This window comes from Phyllobates terribilis, unplaced genomic scaffold (assembly GCF_046119375.1).
Source record: "Phyllobates terribilis strain yellow unplaced genomic scaffold, ASM4611937v1 Scaffold_10__3_contigs__length_209671492, whole genome shotgun sequence".
NCBI classification, from domain to species: domain Eukaryota; kingdom Metazoa; phylum Chordata; class Amphibia; order Anura; family Dendrobatidae; genus Phyllobates; species Phyllobates terribilis.
The window spans coordinates 79,482,355-79,505,087 of record NW_027362770.1 but is presented as its reverse complement, the minus strand read 5'-3'; the positions used below and the strand labels follow the sequence as shown (position 1 = coordinate 79,505,087).

General features: G+C 43.1%; 1 protein-coding gene across 1 annotated transcript in view; it reads right to left on the bottom strand.

Moving 5' to 3' along the window:
• LCP2 (lymphocyte cytosolic protein 2) overlaps nt 1-22,733 on the bottom strand; it is a 757,892-nt gene that overhangs the window by 53,462 nt on the left and 681,697 nt on the right. Inside the window, exon 20 of the mRNA XM_073649612.1 lies at nt 3,702-3,851. Coding sequence (XP_073505713.1) covers nt 3,702-3,851 — 150 coding nt within the window. The remainder of the gene's footprint in view (nt 1-3,701; nt 3,852-22,733) is intronic.

Here is a 22,733-nt window from a genome sequence, read left to right as displayed (position 1 = left end):
TGAAACACATGATAGAGTAGTAAAATTTGTGATTGCTCTGTCTAAAGAATTGACTAACACCCGCTCTACAGTATCTGCTTCTCTCCCAGAATCCACAGGTGATGCGGTACATGATTTCACCCCAGGCGACCTGGTGTACGTAAAGAAGTTTGTCCGGAAAGACTGTCTCCAACCCAGATTTGAGGGCCCCTACACTGTGATCCTGACTACTCCTACAGCTCTTAAGCTTGAGAGCAAGAGCACCTGGATTCACGCCTCCCACTGCAAGAGAGACAAAACGAGCCTATAAAAGATGACTACCTTCTTCTATATCCTTTCCATATGCTTACTGTCTGTCCCAGGGTGGACAGCTACCACATTTTGGGTAGCTATTCACGCAAAAATCCAGACGTATCGATTTGATTACTGTGACATAGTGAATTGCGCAGGAATGACATGGTATGCTGCATAGTCCCCTTATACAGGAAAGCTATAAACAATGCTGTTCCAACCTCCCATGACAGAGTTCAATTGAGAGATCTAGTTTAGGGTCAGTTGGGAGAACTCCATGTGTCATTTAGGGTAGGGCTCAATTGTTTGGGGGCGTCCCATAAGGGGGCAGCTTCTAAGATAATTGGGTGAAGAAATCCACCTCCCCTCTCCCCACACATGGACAGTCTCAAAGGCCCCGAAGCAAGGGAAAGCTTAGTGTTTAGGGGGGAATGTCAGGGTAAAAAAGAATATATATTTTCTTTTTTTTATACTTTTATACGCTTTGCTTATGTACTAACCACCTTTTTGTGTCTTATAACAATAAGCTTTCCTTGCTACGTGTTATTTAGATCGAAATTTATGCTAAGATGGCGCCGGTATCAGCCAGCACCTGTTTCAGAGAAATGAAACCAAAACATCAACTGACGGTTGTCTGCCCAGAGACTGAGTTAAGGAGTCGTGGACCAATCAGGAGTGGCTGGATACTAGACATTTATGGCTTACCCCGCCCTGAACAACCCCTTTCCCCTCCCCATTATGTAGGGTATTTAGGTTTGTGCATGCGGAAATAAAGGAGAACATTGCTGAGATCGTGGCTTGCCAGTAGCCTCTGAGCATGCTCTGAGTTTGAACCAGCTTGTTGTCTGACTCATTCTTTGAATGGTTGACCCATGCTCATAGCCTTAATTTGGAGTGACTGGAGGAAGAGTGGAATGTCGCTACGACCCCGACACTAATAGTTGTGGATCCCTGAACTCCTAAATGCCCCCATATATATTAGACTAAAGTCAATTCTGGCAGGATTGTCTAATGTGTTTGTCCTCTTGACAAATATGCCACCTGATGCACACTGCCCAAACCATGGGCAGCATTTTTCAGGCACCGGCTGTACGACCTTAGCCATGTATGTTTTACTCTGAAATGCTGTGATCTTTCAGAGAACAATATACTTTTAATAGTTGCCTGGGACCAAACCGCTGGAAACTAGTCTGCCATGAGGCTCGATCCTCGGCGGACTTTCCCCCGCCTGCTGCCCTGGATTGACAGGTCCCTGCCTACTTGCATAAACAGTGGTATGAAAAAGTGTTTGCCTCGTTCCTGATTTTTTATTCTTTTGCATGTTTGTCACACTTAAATGTTTCAGTTCACAAAACGAATTTAAATATTGGACCATGATAACACAAGTAAACACAAAATGCAGTTTTTAGATGAAGGTCTTTATTAGTAAGAGAAAAAGAAATCCAAACCTACTGGACCCTGTGTGAAAAAGTGATTGCCTCCTAAAAATAATAACTGGTTGGGTCACCCTTAGCAGTAACAACTGCAATTAAGCATTTGCGATAACTGGCAGTGAGTCTTTTTCAAAGCTTTGGAGAAGTTTTGCCCCACTTATCTTTTCAAAATGGTTGTAATTCAGCCACATTGGAGGGTTTCTGAGGATGAATCATCTTTTTAAGGTCATGCCACTGCATCTCAATCGGATTAAGGCCAGTACTTTGAGTAGGCTGCTCCAAAGTCTTAATTTTGTTTTTCTTAAGCCATTCAGAGGTGGACTTGCTGATGTGTTTTGGATCATTGTTCTGCTGCATAACCCAAGTGCGCTTCAGCTTGAGGTCACAAACAGATGGCTAAACATTCTCCTTCAGGATTTTTTGGTAGACAGCAGAATTCATGGTTCCATTTACCACAGCAAGTCTTTCAGGTCCTGAAGCAGCAAAACAGCCCCAGACCACCACACTACCACCACCATATTTTACAGTTGGTATGATGTTCCTTTTCTGAAATGCAGTGTTACTTCTACGCCAGATGTAATGGGGCATACAGGTCCAAAAAGTTCAACTTCTGTCTCGACAGTCCACAGAGTATTCTCCCAAAAGTCTTGGTGATCATTAAGATGCTTTCTGGCAAAACTGAAATGAGCCTTTATGTTTTTTTTGCTCAACAGTGGTTTTCGTCTTGGAACTCTGCCGTTGCATGCCATTGTTGTCCAGTCTCTTTTGTTATGGTGGATTTATGAACACTGACCTTAACTGAGGCAACTGAGGCCTGCAGAAGTTTGGATGTTGTTGTGGAGTATTTTTTGACCTATTGGATGAATTGTTGCTGCGCTCTTGGGGTAATTGGTCGGCCATCCACTCCTGGGAAGGTTCTCCACTGCTCTGTGTTTTTGCCATTTGTGAATAATGGCTTTCACTGTGGTTCGCTGGAGTCCCAAAGCTTTAGAAATGGCTTTATAACCTTTTCCAGACTGATAGATCTCAGTTACTTTGTTTATCATTTGTTCCTGAATTTCTTTAGATCACGGCATGATGTCTAGCTTTTGAGGATCTTTTAGTCTACTTCACTTTGTCAGGCAGGTCCTATTTAAGTGATTTCTTGATTGAAAACAGGTGTGGCAGTAATAAGGCCTGTGTGTGGCAAGGGAGATTGAACTCAGCTTCCCAAAGATGTGATAAACCACAGTTAATTTATGTTTTAAGGGAGGGACAATCACTTTTTCACACAGGGCCCTGTAGGCTTCTATTTCTTTTTCCCTTAATAATAAAGACCTTCATTTAAAAAACTGCATTTTGTGTTACCTTTGTCTAATATTTAAATTTCTTTTGTGATCTGAAACATTTAAGTTTAACAAACATGCAAAAGAATAAGAAACCAGGAAGGGGGCAAACACTTTTTCACAACACTTTATAGGCAGAGACCTGTCAATCACTGTCAGCAGGCAGGGAGAAGCCACCGGGGATTGAGCTGCGTGACAGACTAGTCTCCAGTGTTGTCGGGTGCCCAGCCGCTATGAGAAGTATGTTTTTTTTCTGAAACACAGCAGTGTTTCAGAGACAAACATACATGGCTAAGATCGTACAGCTCATGCCTGATACATGCTGCCCATGGGTTGGACAACATGTATCAGGTGTCAGGTTCTCTTTAATGAGATATTTTCTCATGTACATATATCTTGTTGTAACATCTTTTAAATACTGTGGACTTGAGTCAGACATTCACTTGTAAACTTGCCTGATGAAAGGCCCTGTGTGTTCCCGAAAGCTTAAGAAAAATATATTTTTTCTAGTTAACCAATAAATGTATCTCTCCTGGAATACGTTTGCCTTTTTGACCTAAAAGAATTTATATATTCATTTAAATATTTTACCAGAGGAAATTTGTTTAGATCATGCAAAGATATTATAACAATTCTTCTTTATATAAAATGAATACAGTATGATATACTATACCTCATGACCGCCAGATCCTAATAGGTACACTTGATTATTTTTGTCATATCGAATCCGTACATTATAGACTTTATTTTTATACAACACCATGAGAACATATGGTTGGGACCAAGTTGATTGAGAGCAATTTCTCACTAGGAATGTACCATCCTGTGACAAATAAAAAATGATTCAATATTGTACATATAGAGCTATAGAAAATACATTATTTAGTGCACAATCCCAAAGTCCTGATTCATTTAATTAATTTTTATTTACATTTTCTACCAAACTTCATTGCTGTTACTTACATCAAAGTATTGGACAATGTTTGATCAATTCGGCACATCTTAAGACAAAATATCTCTGTCTAGAAATGCTACTCCATTTTTACGTTACTCCCAACTGGAGTAGAAACTCTATTTTTTAGTGACATTTTAAAATGTCGCATGTCAAACACGGCTAAAACTAGGAAAATTCCAGGGATCTGCCTCTCTTGACAAGCCTAAAATAAAAATTCAATTCTTGGCACAAAATGCATTAAAAATGGTGCACTACATAATAAATGAATTAAAAAATGACACAAAATGCAACAAAAAATAGGCGCAAAACAAATTATAAATTCCCCTTGTAGTATAAGAAAAAAATACAGTGGGTACGGAAAGTATTCAGCCCCCTTTACATTTTTCACTCTTTGTTTCATTGCAGACATTTGGTAAATTCTAAAAAGTTAATTTTATTTCTCACTGAAGTACACTCCATCTTGACTGAAAAAAAACAGAAATGTAGAAATTTTTGCAAATTTATTAAAAAAGTCAAACTGAAATATCACATGGTCATAAGTATTCAAGCCCTTTGCTCAGACATTCATATTTAAGTCACATGCTATCCATTTCCTTGTGATCCTCCTTGAGATGATTCTACTCCTTCATTGGAGTCCAGCTGTGTTTAATTAAACTGATAGGACTTGATTTGGAAAGGCACACACCAGTCTATAGAAGAGCTCACAGTGCATGTCAGACCAAATGAGAATCATGAGCTCAAAGGAACTGCCCAAGGAGCTCAGAGACAGAATTGTGGCAAGGCACAGATCTGGCCAAGGTTACAAAAGAATTTCTGCATTACTCAAGGTTCCTAAGAACACAATGGCCTCCATAATCCTTAAATGGAAGGAGTTTGGGACCACCAGAAGTCTCCCTAGACTTAGCTGTTCAGCCAAACTGAGCAATCGTGGGAGAAGAGCCTTGGTGAGAGAGGTAACGAAGAACCTCAAGATCACTATGGCTGAGCTCCAGAGATGCAGTAGGGAGATGGGAGAAAGTTCCACAAAGTCAACTATCACTGCAGCCCTCCACCAGTCGGGCATTTATGGCAGAGTGGCCCGACAGAAGCCTCTCCTCAGTGCAAGACATATGAAAGCCTGCATAGAGTTTGTTCAAAAACACATGAAGGACTCCCAGACTATGAGAAATAAGATTCTCTGGTCTGATGAGACAAAGATAGAACTTTTTGGTGATAATTCTAAGCGGTATGTGTGGAGAAAACCAGGCACTGCCCAATACAATCCCAAAAGTGAAACATGGTGGTGGCAGCATCATGTTATGGCATGAAGACTCATGGCTGTACTAGCTCAAAAGGGTGTTTCTACTCAATGCTGAGCAAAGGGTCTGAATACGTATGACCATGTGATATTTCAGTTTTTCATTTTTAATAAATTTGCAGAAATATTCTACATTTCTGTTTTTTTCAGTCAAGATAGGGTGCAGAGTGTACATTAATGAGAAAAATAAATAAACTTTTTAGAAATTTACCAAATGGCTGCAATGAAACAAAGAGTGAAAAATTTAAAGGGGTGTGAATACTTTCCATACCCACTGTATATAGCTAAAACAAGAAAAATACCAGGGATCTGCCTAGTTTGATGTGCCTAAAATAAAAATGACGTTCTTCGCACAAAATGCATTAAAATTATGCACCTTTTATAAATAAATGTAAAAATGACACAAAATGCACCAAAAAATTGGTGGAAAACAAATGATAAATTTCCCTTGTAATATTTTAAAAAATATATAAAAGTTACAATGGAGTATTAAAATTGTGTGCAACATTAAAAAAAAATGGCATTTCGATCACAGATATTGGGCATATCTGTCAATGATATTTAATTCCTAGGCCTCATTTAGACATCGCTTTTCAAAGATGTTTTATCAATGGTTTTCAAGGATAGAACATGTACCCATTATAATCTAGGGAGCTGTGCACATGTCTTCATTTTTTGTGGATCATGTGTTTGCAAAAAAAATCACGTAGGTATGTCCATTTTTTGACAAAAATTTTTATTGAGATTTTATTTAATATTAGGAGAGATGCAAAGGAAAAAGGGAGGTTAATGAAATGGGGTGGGGAGGGGGTAAACAGGGAAAAATAGGAGAAAATAGGTGGGGAATAAACTAAAGAAACAGTACAAATAAGTCACTAAGGCTGTGTGCCCATGATGCATTTTTCAAGCGTTTATGCTGCGGAATTTCCGCAGTGTAAATGCTTGGGAAACGCTTGGTAATCCGCCCCCCCATGGTCCCCAATGACAAGCCGCACTGTCAATGCCCATGCTGCGGATTTTTCCGCAGCGTTTATGCTGCGCTCAAAAATCCGCAGCATGTCCATTAATTTTGCGGAAGCGCGGCATAATCGCCGCCATTGACTTGCATTGAGACGCATATAATCCGTGTCAGTACATTTGTACACATGGATTCTATGCGTCTCTATGTGCGGATGGTACCCAGTTCTGGAAGAGAGGAGACTCTCATCCAGACCTGGGTACCATTGTACCTGTGAAAAAAAGAATAAAATAAAAAATAAAGATTATATTCACCTTCCGACGGCCCCCGGTCTCCTTCCCTTTGCTTGCGGGCAGGACTGAAGGACCTGCGCTGACGTCACAGTCATGTGACGGCAAGTCTTTCAGTGCAGTGTCCCATGATATCCCGGCAGCCAGGAACGAGCGCAGCTACACACGCCGCGCCATCGGAAGGTAAGTATAGGTTTTTTTTTTTTTTAAACATTCTTTCGGTTACACTATATAAATCCATGCTGTTTGCATGAATTTATATAGTGTGACCTAGTTGTCAAGCACTTTCCAAGTGATGCTAAAATCGCCTGGAAAGCGCTTGTCAATCCGAAGGCGGAAATGCATGTGAAGAAAGCTTCACATCCACATGTATTTGGCAGGAAAACGCATGTACAATCTGCATGTACAATCTGCATGCGTTTTTTTCTGCCAGGGAGATGCAGAAATGCTGCAGAAATTTTCTGCTTCATTTCTGCATCGTGGGCACATAGCCTTAGAAGTAAAACTTGCATAATGAGAAAGTAAACCATTCTTTTGAGTACTATAATTGTTACATGAATATCGTTAAAGTATTTCTATAGAAAAAAAAACATACATTGTTTAATCTAAGAACTCTAAAGTTTCCGGCCTTACTGTTCGCCATAAAATGATGGAAATTACTTTGAAGGAAACTCTTTGTTCCAGAGAATCCCATCTATTGCAGTATTGTTGGAGAGTATTATTTCTCCAACAATACTTGGAGGTGTAACTGTATCAATTATTTCTTCAATAGATGGAATATTGGAAGATTTCCAGTAAGATGCTAGTAGGTTCTTTGTTACTAAAAAGAGATGTAGAATAATACATCTGGATTTAGGTGGAAAATTCTCTATATTCAATGATAGTAATGCAAGATGAGGTTCCATTGGTATATCTGTTATTTTTTTAATAAGTGTTAAAACTTCCTCCCAAACTTTTTTCATTTTGAAGCAGTCCAATTTTGGAAACTAGACCCCCAGGGAACTTATCTAGATGGGTGGTGAGCATTGTGAACCCCCAGGTGCTTCACAAATTGATCTGTGAAAAAGAAAAAGTACTTTTTTTTCACAAAAATTTTCTTTTAGCCTAAATTTTTTCATTTTCACATGGGTAACAGGATAAAATGCATCCTAAAATTTGTTGGGCAATTTCTCCTGAGTACACCGATACCTCATATGTGGTCAGAAACCACTGTTTGGGTGCACGGCAGGGCTCAGAAAGGAAGTAGCGCCATTTCACTTTTTGAATGGAAAATTAGCTCCAAAAGTCAAATTGCGCTCCTTCCCTTCTGAGCCCTGCCATGCGCCCAAACAGTGGTTTATGATCACATATGAAGTATCGATGTACTCAGGAGAAATTGCCCAACAAATTTTAGGATCCATTTTATCCTGTTGCCCACGTGAAAATGAAAGAATTGAGGTTAAAAGAAAATTTTTGTTAGAAAAATTAAAATGTTAATTTTTTCCTTCCACGTTGCTTTAGTTCCTGTGATGCACCTGAATGGTTAATAATCTTCTTGAATGTAGTTTTGAGTAGCAGTTTTTGGAATAGTGTCACTTTTGGGTGTTTTCTGTCATGTACACCCCTCAAAGGGACTTCAAATGTGATGTGGTCACTAAAAAAGATGGTTTTGTAAATTTTGCTGGAAAAAAGAAAAACTGCTGATGAACTTTGAACCCTTCAAACTTCCTACCAAAATTTTTTTTTTTTTCCAAAATTGTGCTGATGTAAAGTAGACATGTGGGAAATGTTATTTATTAACTATTTTATGTCACATAACTCTCTGGTTTAGCAGAATAAAAATTCAAAATTTGAAAATTGAGAAATTGAGAATTTTTTGCCAAATTTTAGATTTTTTCACAAGTAAACGCAAATATTATCGACCTAAATTTAATACTAACATAAAGCCCAATATGTCATGAAATAACATTCTCAGAATCGCTAGGATCCGTTGAAGTGTTCCAGAGTTTTGACCTCGTAAAGGGACACTGGTCAGAATTGACAAAAATGCCAAGGTCTTTAGGGTCAAAATAGGCTGGGTCCTGAAGGGGTTAATAGCTTTAATTAACTCTACATCTAAATTAAAAGTCAAAATTTTTGATTTTTTAGGGTTAAATTTATAGTAAGATACATGTGAAAAGATTTTTGTTATCTTGGCTATTTCTCTTAAGGAGCTTAAAGGGTCTTTTAGGGTAAAAATTGTGTCATCGGCAAAAAGGTTAATTTTATATTGTCTGTTATTGGTAGAGATTCCCTTAATTAAGGAATTAGATCTAACAAATTCTGATACAGGTTCCATTGTTAGGGAAAATAAGAAAGGTAATAGCGGACATCCCTTCCCATGGCCATTAGAAGTTCTTTGAAAGTCAGTTGTTCACCAAAATGTTAGCTGAAGGAAAGGTATAAAGGGTTTGAATAGCTTTGAAAATATGACCTACAAACCCAAATTTATTTAAAGTCGCAAATGTGAAGCCCCAGTGGATGTGGTCGAATGCCTTTTCGGTGTCCATTGAAATGATTAGAGATGGTATTTTATCTCTTTCTATGATGGAAATCAAATTGAGTAACTTTCTTGTTCCATCTGAGGCTTGTCTCCCCTGGACAAAGCCTACTTGATCTGAATGCACCAAGTCCGTGGTAACCTTTGATAACCTTTGAGCTATGAGTTTGGCATACAATTTAATATCAGTGTTTAATAAAGATATTGGTTTGTAATTGGTTAAAATAGAGGGATCTGTACCTTGTTTTGGAATTACAGTGATTGCAGCTTGCAATATTTCTTAGGGAAAGTAGCTTCCTTTGCCGAGTAGCTAAACATATTCAATAAGTGTATAGCTAAGAACTCATTGTATTGTCTATAATATTTATTTATAATTCCATCTCGGCCCAGAGATTTATTTTCTTTTAGTTTACTAATAATGGATTTAATTTCATCAAACGAAAAGGGTGTATTTCATGTTGCTATTTGTACCTCTGATAGCTTATGGAGTTGTATGTTATCAAGAAACTGGTTAATAGTATGTTTGTTGGGTTGGGGAATATTCTTATCTTCTTGAAGATTTTAAGATTATATAATTTTGAATAAAAGGAAGCAAATGCATCCAAAATGTCTCATGGATGCGAAAGGGAAATTTCGTCCATTTTAATTAATGGCACTCTTGTTTTGTTGCTCTGTGTTTTAATTTTATTGGACATTAATTTGGACATCTTGTATGAAAAGTCATCTAAGTGCCAACTCACCAGTTGGTGAGCAGGTGTGCGATGTGACCAGGTGCTGGAACTCCACACTGCACCAGCTGGCAAGGCTTTATGAGCATCAGAGGCCAGTTGTGGAATACACGCTCCAACATGCCCTTCGGCATTCTGGTCAGCCTCCTACTAAAGAGTAGTGTTGAGCCACCCCCGTAGTGTTCGAGTTCGGTTCGGTTCGTCGAACACCCGTGTGTTCGCCGAACTGTTCGTCTAATTGTTCGTCGAACACCTTCGAACACCGTTAAAACCAATGGCAGGCAAACAAAAACACATAGAAACACATAGAAAACACCTTCAAAGGTGTCCAAAAGCTGACAAACTGCTCAGAAGACACAACTAACACATGGAAAAGTGACAAGTACATATAGTCATGCGAAAAGAAAAGAGGTGGAGGAGTAAAAGGAGGGGGAGACACAGATATAGGCATGTCATGCCCTTCTAAAATCCAAAAAGTGAGAAGCCGACACGTTCAGTCCGCTCGCGAGCCCCCCTGTGGTGGAGGTAGCTCTAAGCTTTTTAATTTAAATTGTCTCTCTAATTTGAATGAATACACTTTAAATCCATTTACAAGGATCTATTGGAGGGCAAGTCTCATGCCAGCAGCCGCGTAATTCCAGCTCCAGTAGCGTCCACTTAAGCTGCTGCAGTTAAAAAGCTTTTATAAGGATCGAGCTCGGCTGTCCACCGCAAGGCATCCTACTGCCAGTCCCAGCCCCTATGCCTTGGGGTGCCTCCTGATGCTCTTCACTGAGTATCCCGTGGTCCCGAAGCATTTCCTTTGAAAAAATTAAGTGTCCAAACTACAGGTGGTGTAGCTTGCTTAACAGCCGGGATAATCCGCTGACTAGCAGACACTGCTACTAGGCACAAAGGATTTCCTGGGCTAGATGCAGTTAAAAATTTGTAATTAGATACTGTCGTTGGATGCTGAGAAAGCATTCCATAGAGTCTCCTGGCACGCCATATATGATTCTCTTAAAAAGCTTGGGGTAGGGGTCTAGGGGACCCTTTTATAGCCAAAATCACGGCCCTGTATCGCAATACGTCACCTAGGCTGAAGATAAATGGAACTGTAGCACCCTGAGGACTCGGTTGCTAGAGAGGTATTGCACCTCACCCAGAGGTGTGATATCTCACTCTCAGGTAAGGATGGAGTGTGGATCAGGACCCGACACCTGCATGCATTACACCACATTGCCATGGGGCAGGGCGACCAATATGCCCCTGAAATGGGCACGACAGTCCCTGTCCCTGGCTGGAGTGGGGGGAGGGAACACTGAGGAAGGGGAACCCTGTAGTGCAGGAGCAGGGAGGAAGCAGTTCCTGGGTGCATTGAGAAGGGAGTATAAAAGGTGGGCACCATCTTAGTTCAGTGCAGAGAACTCTGCGCAGAAGTGGCAGGGTGCAGGGGCTCTGCATGAGCTCTGCTCCGGAGGCCGGCCTAGTAACAGAGGCCCAGGCCTGGAAGAGGGAGAAGGAAGGAAGAGGAGCGGAGAAGGCTCCAGGAACGAGGAACGAAGGGATCCCAGGGGTGCGGACGGGCAAGTCGCCACCGCACGCCCGAATCCACCTGCGTGGAGGGGTCAGGCCAAAGGGGGAGACCGGTCCCCGAAACTAGTGGAGGCAGGAAATGACCCTCAGCTAGAAACAGGAGGCTGTGACATTTTATGTGGCGCAGCCCCTCGCTACACCCGCTAGGAAGGCACCACATAGGGTCAGGGAAACTGGCGCCAAGTTTACCAAGAGGAGGCCCGAGGCAGCCGGACAGAAGGGTTGGTAAGAAAGGCCAGACAAAGGACACACAAAGGGGGTCCTGTGAAGCGCTCCAAAGTTATCTGGGAGTTGTCTGAGCCCCTCACCTGGTGAGCACAGTACGACGTGGGCAGCCGTTACCTGCAGACGTGGTCTGGATAATAAGAACTGTGAGTAAAGGCCCTGGACTGCATCACTGACTCCGTGTCGTTACTGCTGCTGCCCTGCACCATCACCCCCATCCTCCGCATACACTGCCCTGAGGCTATACTCCTCCCGTGGGGAGTTATGCTACGCTCTGCTGCACCCACAACACCAGCCTCAGTGGTCTGCCCTGGAGCGGCGGTTCACGCTGACCGCAATCCACGGGTGGCGTAGTCGGACATTTAAACATCAAAACCACATAAATAGTTCCGCCACTGGTTTGACCGCCCTGAGCCACGGAACCGGGTCGCCGCCACGGAGACTACAACCACCAGCATCCACCAAAAAGGGTCCGGCTCCGGGTGTCCCAAGGCCCAGGGGGCGTGTCAGAACATTTTCATCACCTTTCACAATCACCAATGGGACAAGGCAGGGATGTTCTCTGTCCCCTCTCTTATACATCCTAGTGATGGAGCACCTGCTCTCATCAATTCGTCATAACCCCAATATTAGGTGGATTGAGGTGGGAGGCACCGAGTACAAGTGCTCTCTATTTGCTGATGATGTCCTAGTATATATCACTCAATCACATATATCCATCCATGCTGTTATGGCTGAAATAGATCACTTTGTTACATGGTCAAATTTTAAAATCAATGCAGCGAAGTCTGAGGCCCTCGATGTCTCCCTCCCCAAATCCATATAGGATTCCATCCAGTCCAACTTTCCCTTTGCCTGGCCCTCACAGGGTATCAAATACTTAGGAATTCCTATTCATAGAGACCTCTCCCATCTATGTTATCTTAATTTTGGGCCCTTTATTGAACAACTCCATACAGACCACGGTTGGCAAGTTAGAACTGTAAGATTCACTACGTGAACCACTGGTGTTTTGTGGAAAAGCACATGTACACTGTGTTCCAAATTATTATGCAAAAAGTGTTTAGGAGTGATAAGGGAAGAATTTGTTTGTTTGTCAGTTAAACTCATTGATGGTGATGTGTGTCAGGGCTCTTTATATCACTGTAAGCAATTGCAGACACCTGTGCTAATTAGTTTGGCAGGTGTGTCCAATGAAAGGCAAGACTACTTAAGAAGGCTGTCTCACATTATTAAGCAGCCTACATTTTCTGCCAAAATGGGAAAGAAAAAGGATGTGTCGGCTGCTGAGAAGCAACAAATTGTGGAGTGTTTAGGTCAAGGCATGACTACAATCAACATTGTGCGATGATCAGGATGAAGTGTCTTGGCAATCAAGAAGTATGTAGCTGATTCACAGTACACACGTGTGCGTGCTGATAAGGGCAAATTGAGGATTCTTTCCTACAGGCAATTATGTCAGGTTGAAAGAGCAGCGGCAAAAAAGCCTTGTCATAGCAGCAGACAAGTTTTTGAAGCTGCTGGTTCTCCAACGTCCCCCGAACAACAAGATGCAGGGTCCTTCAGAGGTTTGCAGCTGTGCATACGCCATCCTGTCGACCTCCTCTATCCACTTCACACAAGCAGAAACGGCTCCAGTGGGCCAAACATTACATGAAGACTGATTTCAAAACTGTTTTGTTCACGGATGAGTGCCGTGCAGTGCTCGATGGTCCAGATGGATGGAGTGGAGGATGGCTGGTTGATGGACACCCCACGCAAACACGGCTACAGCGCCAACAAGGAGGAGGTGGAGTAATGTTTTGGGCTGGAATCATGGGGAGAGAGATTGTCGGCCCCTTTAGGATTTCTGAAGGCGCTAAAGATGAACTCCATAATGTATGTGGATTTTCTCAAACAGCACTTCCTGCCATGGTTCAAGAAGAAGAACCGTGTATTTCACAGCAAGATCATTTTTTTGCATGATAATGCACCATCTCATGCTGCACATAAAACATCTGCATCTCTGGCTGATATGGGCATAAAAGGGGACAAACTTATGGTGTGACCCCCATGCTCCCCTGACCTCTACCCCATTCAGAACCTTTGGAGCATCATTAAAAGGAGTGTCTATGATGGCGGGAGGCAGTTCACATCTAAGCAACAGCTCTGGGAGGGTATTCTGTCATCATGCAAAACAATTGAAGCAGAAACCATTCAAAACCTGACAAATTCAATGGACGAGAGAGTTCAGAAGCTCCTTTCGAACAAGGGGTCCTATGTGAAAATGTAACATCACCTAGAATAAAGTTTTGAGTTGAAAACTGTTTGATTTCAGTTTCTAACAACCTGCTAATGCTTATAATTTCAAAAATGACCATTTTTTTGGTCTTTATTAAAATGAAAAGGTTGATCGAAAAGTTTGGGGGATCTAAGAGTGTGGCAACCCAGTAGTCATGATTCCTTCGAATTCTGACAATATGAGGGTCATGCTGCAGGTAGTGCAGCAAGAAGGCACTTATGTGTCTTGCGCATCTCGGAGCCCCAAAATTATTTTCCGGGCTAGATGCAGCTAAAAATTATTATTAATTTTAAATCTGGTGAAGCTTTAGTATAGATGGCCTAATAGGATCAGTGCTGCACACTGCTACAAAGCCCAAATTATTTTCCAGTCAAGATACAGATAAACATGATTAGTAATTTTAAATCTGGTGGAGCTTATTATAGATGGCCTAATAGAATCAGTGCTGCACACTGCTACAAAGCCCAAATTATTTTCCAGCCAAGATACAGATAAACATGATTAGTAATTTGAAAGCTTAAAACGGTTGGTAGGGTGATTTTAACCAATCATCAAGCTTTTACTCTCCCCAGGATGACACAGGGGTAGAAAAGTCGTTTCGGATCCATGATTTGTTCATCTTTATGAACGTGAGTCTGTCTACATTATCAGTGGAGAGCCGCGTGCGCTTATCTGTCAGCACACCACCAGCAGCGCTGAACACACGTTCAGACAGAACGCTGGCTGCGGGGCATGACAAGATCTCCAAGGCGTAAGTGGCTAGCTCCGGCCATTTATCCAGATTGGAAGCCCAAAAAGAGCAAGCGTCCAGTGACACAGTCATGGCTTCAATGTTTACTTGGAGATACTCCTGTACCATTGTCTCTAGGCGTTGACTATGTGTCAGACTTCTTGTCTCCTGTGGCCTTGCAAAGGATGGGCTAAAAAAGTGGTGAAATGATTCCGCAAAATTGATGTTACCAGCAGATACTGTGGTTCTGTTACGGTTTGAGTGCTGAACACTTGACGGTCCCACGGTTGGCAAGTTGGAACTGTGAGATTCACTACGTGCACCACTGGTATTTTGTGGAAAAGCACATGTAAGATTCTGCAACAGTCTCTGCTGATACTCCTGCATGCGTGCATCCCTTTCTATGGCAGGAATAATTTCTGCAAATTTACTTTTGTACCGGGGATCTAACAGTGTGGCAACCCAGTAGTCAGGATTATTTCTAATTCTCACAATTCGAGGGTCATGTTGCAGGTAGTGCAGCAAGAAGGCACTCATGTGTGTTGCGCATCCAGGAGCACCAAGTCCCTGTTGTGTTGGTGGCGAGGTAACAATCATGCTTCCTTCCTCTGTCCTCTCCCCCCAACTTCGCACAACAGAAATGTGATCAAGGTCTCCCTCATCTGATGAGTCTTCCATCAGTTCGTCCTCCACTTCTGGGCTCCTGCACCTTCCTCACTAGTTTGGCTGCTACCATGCGCCCTGGTAAAACCATCTCCCCCACCCTCACATGCCTGCCGCCTTGGTGCTGCCGACCGTCTGGACCTTGCAGATGTTAGCCCTTCCGCATACAACTCCTCCTCCTCTACTTCCTCCACCTCCTCTTGTGCCACCACCTGACTCCGAATTCTGTTTAACATGTGCTCCAGCATGTAAATCACCGGAATAGTCATGCTGATAATGGCATCGTCAGCACTAAACATCTTCGTCGCCATTTCAAAACTGTGCAGAAGGGTGCATAGGTCCCTGATCTGAGACCACTCCTCCAGCGTGATTTGCCCCACCTCTGGATCTCGTTGGCCCAGGCTATACGTCAGAACGTATTGCACCAGGGCTTGTCGGTGCTGCCACAGTCGCTGCAACATGTGCAGAGTTGAATTCCACCGGGTAGGCACATCGCATTTTAGCCGGTGAAGTGGCAGGCCCAACGACTTCTGTAGAGATGTAAGTCGCTGAGCTGCGGGATGCGAACGGCGGAAGTGAGCACACAGCGACCGTGCCCTCTGCAGAAGGCCATCTAGTCTGGGATAGTGGGCTAAAAATTGCTGGACAACCAGGTTCAACACGTGAGCCATACAAGGCACGTGCGTGACATTGCCCCGGCGAAGGGCCGCACCCAGGTTTGCAGCATTGTCGCACACGGCCTTCCCTGGTTTCAGGTCCAGTGGAGACAACCATTCATGAAATTGGTTCTCCAGAGCTGACCACAACTCCTCAGCTGTGTGACTCACATTTCCCAGACATTTCAATGTAAAAACCGCATGATGACGTTGAGCCCTACTGCCAGCATAGTAAGGAGGTGTGCAGGATCCCTTCTGCGCAGTTAGAAAGCTTGTGGCATGACCAGACAGGCTTTGGGTGCAGGTGGAAGACCGAGAGGAGGTTGAGGAGGCAGAAGCAGTGGAGGAACTTTGACATAAAGAGGATTGACGCACAACTCGTGGGGACGGCAAGACTTGGACAGCAGCCCCTTGTCCTGCTGTCACCATAGTTACCCAGTGCCCAGTCAGCGACATGTAAAGCCCCTGTCCTTGCCTACTCGTCCAAGTGTCTGTGGTGAAATGTACCCTGTCACACACAGAGTTTCTCAAAGAAGCGGTGATGTTGTGTGCGACATGCTGGTGGAGCGCAGGCACACCTTTCTTTGAGAAGTAGTGCCGACTGGGCATCTGGTACTGGGGCACTGCGACGGACATAAGGTCTCAAAAATCCTCTGTGTCCACCAAACGGAAAGGCAGCATTTCTGTAGCCAAGAGCTTGCAGATGGTGAAATTCAACCTCTTAGCTTTCTCATGGCTAGGAGGAAATGGTCTTTTACTTGTCCACATCTGAGGGACCGAGGGCTGGCTATTGTGCTTAGACGGGGTTGATAAGGGTGTCCCCGGCAAACTGCCGGTCTGTGAGGAAGATGCAGGCGGACATGTTAGGTTGCCTTGATCCAAAGGTGGTGCTATCGATGTCGGACAGCGCTCAACACCAGCTGGTGTTACCACCTCCATAGAAAATGATGACCTGCCAATCACGCTGGCTGTTGCGGGTAAAGAGGTGGCAGGTCTGCGCCCCAAAACAGGTGTGACTGCTGTCCCCCCAGTCACAGAGGATGAAGAGGCCGCGGATGCACAAGATATGGCAGACGGTGGTTGGCCCGGCCGGCTAGGCCGCATTGTAGCACACTTAGCTTCCCACTGCAACTTATGCTTCATGTCCATGTGCCGGTTCATGCATGAAGTACTCAAACTATGTATTTTTTGGCCTCTACTTAGCTTTTGCTGACAAATGTTACAGATAACACGAGTTGGGTCATCTTTATCGATCTGAAAAAATGCCCAGGCTATGCAAGGCTTAGCACCCATGCGACCTGAAGAGCCACCACGACTTGTGGTGAGAGGCAGAGTTGTGTTTGAGGATGCAGTTGTTGACGTGCTTCCAGTACTACGTCTCTGTCCAGGAAGGCGCAACCTGACCTCGTCGTCACTAGCATCTTCCTCCACCTCATCTGCTGACCTCAGCTCTTGGCTGACTGTGGGTTGACAGTAAGTGGGATCTCCAACCTCATCATCATCACCCTGTGCGTTATTACACCCGTCGTCCTCAGAGCCAACCTGTTCCTGCCCTGACAAAAAACTAAAGTTGTCGCTCCAATCAGGTATTTGAGTCTTATCATCGTCTTCCTCATTGTCTCCACCAACAGGAGTTACAGTTTGGGAATGAGGGTCTACATTATGGTCAGAACCTTCTGCGTCTGGTCCTGGATCCGACTCATAAAGATTCTGGGCATCAGTGCAGATCATTTCCTCGTCTGGATTCACAGAAGCGCTGGAGTCGACCTCTGATTCCCAGGCTATAGTATGAGTAAACAGCTCTGCAGACTCAACCATCTGTTCTACCTCATACTCAGACGGGCAGCTGGAGATTTGGGAGCTGTGAGGAAGCAAGTGCGATTGGGGTGACACCTTTGAGGACTGGAGAATTTGTGATGTTAAAGTTGATGTGGAGGAGAGCCCACTTAAAGGAGCACTTGATATCCGTTGAAGCACCTGCTGTTTTTGTGCCTCATCAGGAATTTGTAGCGATTGGCGTGGCCGTAAGAAAGGGATCTTATCACATTGTCCGCTAAAAGAAGTAGACATTTTAGTTTGGCTGGAAGATGGTCTTTCTTCTGCAGATGTTACTGTTGCTTTAACACCTACCCCACGGACACAACCTTTTTTCCCCTTCCCAACACGCCTATTCCCCTTTCCATCAGCAGCAGGCCTTTTTCCACTCATTTTGGTGGTTAACTAATTCACAACTCTGGAGTTGTTTGCACAAAAAAACAATGGATGGGAACCAAGCAGAGCTGAGTGGCCAAACTGTGGTATTAGGCCAAAACTATTGGCTGGGTTAGATGCAGAAAAAAATTATATTCAATTTGCAACCTGATGGAGGTCAGTATAGATGGACTAATAGAACAAGTCCCACACACAGCTAGAAGCCCAAATATTTTTTCAGAGGTAGATGCAGAAAATTTTTTTATTCAGTTTGCAACCTGATGGAGGTCTGTATAGATGGATTAATAGAACAAGTCCCACACACAGCTACAAGCCCAATATTTTTTCAAAGGTAGATGCAGAAAAAAAATATATTCAGTTTGCAACCTGATGGAGGTCAGTATAGATGGACTAATAGAGAAAGTCCCACACACTGCTAGAAGGCCAAATATTTTTTCAGAACTAGATGCAGACAAAAAATTATTTTGAATTTGCAACCTGATGGAGGTCAATATAGGTGGACTAATAGAACAAGTCCCACACACTGCTAGAAGGCCAAATATTTTTTCAGAGCTAGATGCAGAAAAAAATTATATTCAGTTTGCAACCTGATGGAGGTCTGTATAGATGGATTAATAGAACAAGTCCCACACACAGCTAGAAGCCCAAATATTTTTTCAGAGGTAGATGCAGATAAAAATTATTTTTAATTTGCAACCTGATGGAGGTCAGTATAGATGGACTAATAGAGAAAGTCCCACACACTTCTAGAAGGCCAAATATTTTTTCAGAGCTAGATGCAGATAAAAATTATTTTTAATTTGCAACCTGATGAAGGTCAGTATAGATGGACTAATAGAGAAAGTCCCACACACTGCTAGAAGGCCAAATATTTTTTCAGAGCTAGATGCAGAAAAAAATTATATTCAGTTTGCAACCTGATGGAGGTCAGTATAGATGGACTAATAGAGAAAGTCCCACACACTGCTAGAAGGCCACATATTTTTTCAGAGGTAGATGCAGAAAAAAATATATTCAGTTTGCAACCTGATGGAGGTCTGTATAGATGGATTAATAGAACAAGTCCCACACACAGCTAGAAGCCCAATATTTTTTCAGAGGTAGATGCAGAAAAAAATATAATCAGTTTGCAACCTGATGGAGGTCAGTATAGATGGACTAATACAACAAGTCCCACACACAGCTAGAAGCCCAATGTTTTTTCAGAGGTAGATGCAGAAAAAAATATATTCAGTTTGCAACCTGATGGAGGTCTGTATAGATGGATTAATAGAACAAGTCCCACACACAGCTAGAAGCCCATTATTTTTTCAGAGGTAGATGCAGAAAAAAATATATTCAGTTTGCAACCTGATGGAGGTCAGTATAGATGGACTAATACAACAAGTCCCACACACAGCTAGAAGCCCAATATTTTTTCAGAGGTAGATGCAGAAAAAAATATATTCAGTTTGCAACCTGATGGAGGTCTGTATAGATGGATTAATAGAACAAGTCCCACACACAGCTAGAAGCCCAATATTTTTTCAGAGGTAGATGCAGAAAAAAATATATTCAGTTTGCAACCTGATGGAGGTCAGTATAGATGGACTAATACAACAAGTCCCACACACAGCTAGAAGCCCAATATTTTTTCAGAGCTAGATGCAGAAAAAAATTATATTCAATTTGCAACCTGATGGAGGTCAGTATAGATGGACTAATAGAATGATGCTATGCCCAAAAGATTTTACTTCACTAGGTGCAGTAAAAAAATTGGTATTCTATACACAGGTGGTATATCTTGCAACACAGATAGGCTACTCCACTGACTAACACACTCTGCAATAGGCCAAAAAGGATTAGCTTTGCTAGATTCAGCCAAATGCTGTGCAAAAAACTTGCACAGCACTGGCACAGACCTGCCTGGCAAAAACTGATAGGAACTGATGTAACCTAGTCCTGAAAAGGACTCCAATTACAATTAGTCTTTACTCCCACAATCTATCTATTTAAGAGCACAGACCTGCCTGATAAAAGTCGTAGGAAATGCTGTAACCTAGTCCTTAAAAGGACTGCAATCACAACTATTCCCTACTCCCAAGCTATCTGTAGATTTGTGCGAAAATTGGCTTGAAATTAACAAGGTATAGCGCACACAGCAACTGCGGTGCCGTCTAACACGCAGCTGCAGCAGTGAGAAAATGGTGGCGACGGGGAAAATGGCTTGGTCTTATAGGGCAAGGACATGTGACATACACTGCCAATGACACATGCCCTTGCTTGTGTGAAAAAAAGCACTTCGCTCCGTGTGTGCGCTGCTGATAGGCTGACAGATTGCACCTCCCCACTGCAAATGCGGGAAAGAGAAAAAAAAAATGGAGATCTTCATTGTTCCTGCAGAGATCCATCCCCTGCCCCTCCCCCCACCCCGCTGTACACTCAAACTGCGTATTAACATTAATTTTCATCATTACTGAGAAAAAATCCAGTTATGATTTTGGTGCACGAACAGTTATCGAACATAACCTCGAACAGCCGAATTTTTCTCAAATTGTTCGTGTTCGCCGAACGGCTCGAACACCGCTCAAAACAGCTCGAATTTGAGATTGGCGAACAGTTCGAGTAGAACAACGCTCATCTCTACTAAAGAGTAGGCATACATGTCTGACATTTGTGCTGTTCTCCAAGATTTGGGGGACTCCACAAAGATGGTGAGCAGTGATAACGCCATCAGCAGCGCAATGATCCTGCTTCTGTGCCTACTTAAAAAGTCGATGCTGACAATTAAACATGAAGCAATGGATGCAGACCAGGTGGAGACGGCAGACGACATGAGACAAGGACATACTACTCAGCCCAGCCTCATTTAATCTGCTCAGCGTAGATTGGGTAACAATGAGGATGTGGAGGCTGAGGAAGAAGAGGAGGAGGAACAGGAGCTGACTGAGCGCAAGAGAGGCTAGTATCCACACAAGCTTCATTCCATCTCTCCTACGTGGATGGGCTGAGGAGGGGAATGAGGAGGAAGAGATGGAAGAGACAGGGAAGTGTTGGCTGTAGGGACCTTGGCACATATGGCAGACTTTATGTACCACTGCCTTTCGCATTACATTCATCTTGGCCAAAAAACAGTAATGGTTGTTCACCCTGCTAGACCCACGTTACAAGGAGAACTTTGCATCTCTTCTTGCTGAGGCGGAGAGGTCTTCTAAAACAGTGAAATACCATAAGGCCATTGTGGAAAATATGTTGAAAAAATTCCCATCAGACAACTCTAGCAGCAGGGGGCAAGGAGGAGATGCGAGGGAGATACACAGCAGAGGATGGGGTATACTGTCAAATGCATGGGCCAATTTCATGACATCATCCCAGCGTCCAGGGCCTGATGACCGGGTATTTTTGACAAGGAGGGAAAAGATGGTCAAGCAATACCTGGCCGACCAAACTAGCGTACTCCCTGATTCCACTGTGACCTTCAGCTATTGGGTCTCAAAGCTGAACACCTGGTATGAGCTGTCCCTCTATGCCTTGGAGGTGTGGTGCTGCCCTGCTGCTAGCGTCTTGTTTGAGCGGGTTTTTAGTGCCGCTGGGAGATTTATAACTAGAGATGAGCTTTGTTCTACTCGAACTGTTCGCCAATCTCAAATTCGAGCTGTTTTGGGCGGTGTTCGAGCCGTTCGGCGAACACGAACAATTTGAGAAAAATTCGGCTGTTCGAGGTTATGGTCGATAACTGTTCGTGCACCAAAATCATAACTGGATTTTTTCTCAGTAATGATGAAAATTAATGTTAATACGCAGTTTGAGTGTACAGCGGGGTGGGGGGAGGGGCAGGGGATGGATCTCTGCAGGAACAATGAAGATCTCCATTTTTTTTTCTCTTTCCCGCATTTGCAGTGGGGAGGTGCAATCTGTCAGCCTATCAGCAGCGCACACACGGAGCGAAGTGCTTTTTTTCACACAAGCAAGGGCATGTGTCATTGGCAGTGTATGTCACATGTCCTTGCCCTATAAGACCAAACCATTTTCCCCGTCGCCACCATTTTCTCACTGCTGCAGCTGCGTGTTAGACGGCACCGCTGTTGCTGTGTGCGCTATACCTTGTTAATTTCAAGCCAATTTTCGCACAAATCTACAGATAGCTTGGGAGTAGGGAATAGTTGTGATTGCAGTCCTTTTAAGGACTAGGTTACAGCATTTCCTACGACTTTTATCAGGCAGGTCTGTGCTCTTAAATAGATAGATTGTGGGAGTAAAGACTAATTGTAATTGGAGTCCTTTTCAGGACTAGGTTACATCAGTTCCTATCAGTTTTTGCCAGGCAGGTCTGTGCCAGTGCTGTGCAAGTTTTTTTCACAGCATTTGGCTGAATCTAGCAAAGCTAATCCTTTTTGGCCTATTGCAGAGTGTGTTAGTCAGTGGAGTAGCCTATCTGTGTTGCAAGATATACCACCTGTGTATAGAATACCAATTTTTTTACTGCACCTAGTGAAGTAAAATCTTTTGGGCATAGCATCATTCTATTAGTCCATCTATACTGACCTCCATCAGGTTGCAAATTGAATATAATTTTTTTCTGCATCTAGCTCTGAAAAAATATTGGGCTTCTAGCTGTGTGTGGGACTTGTTCTATTAA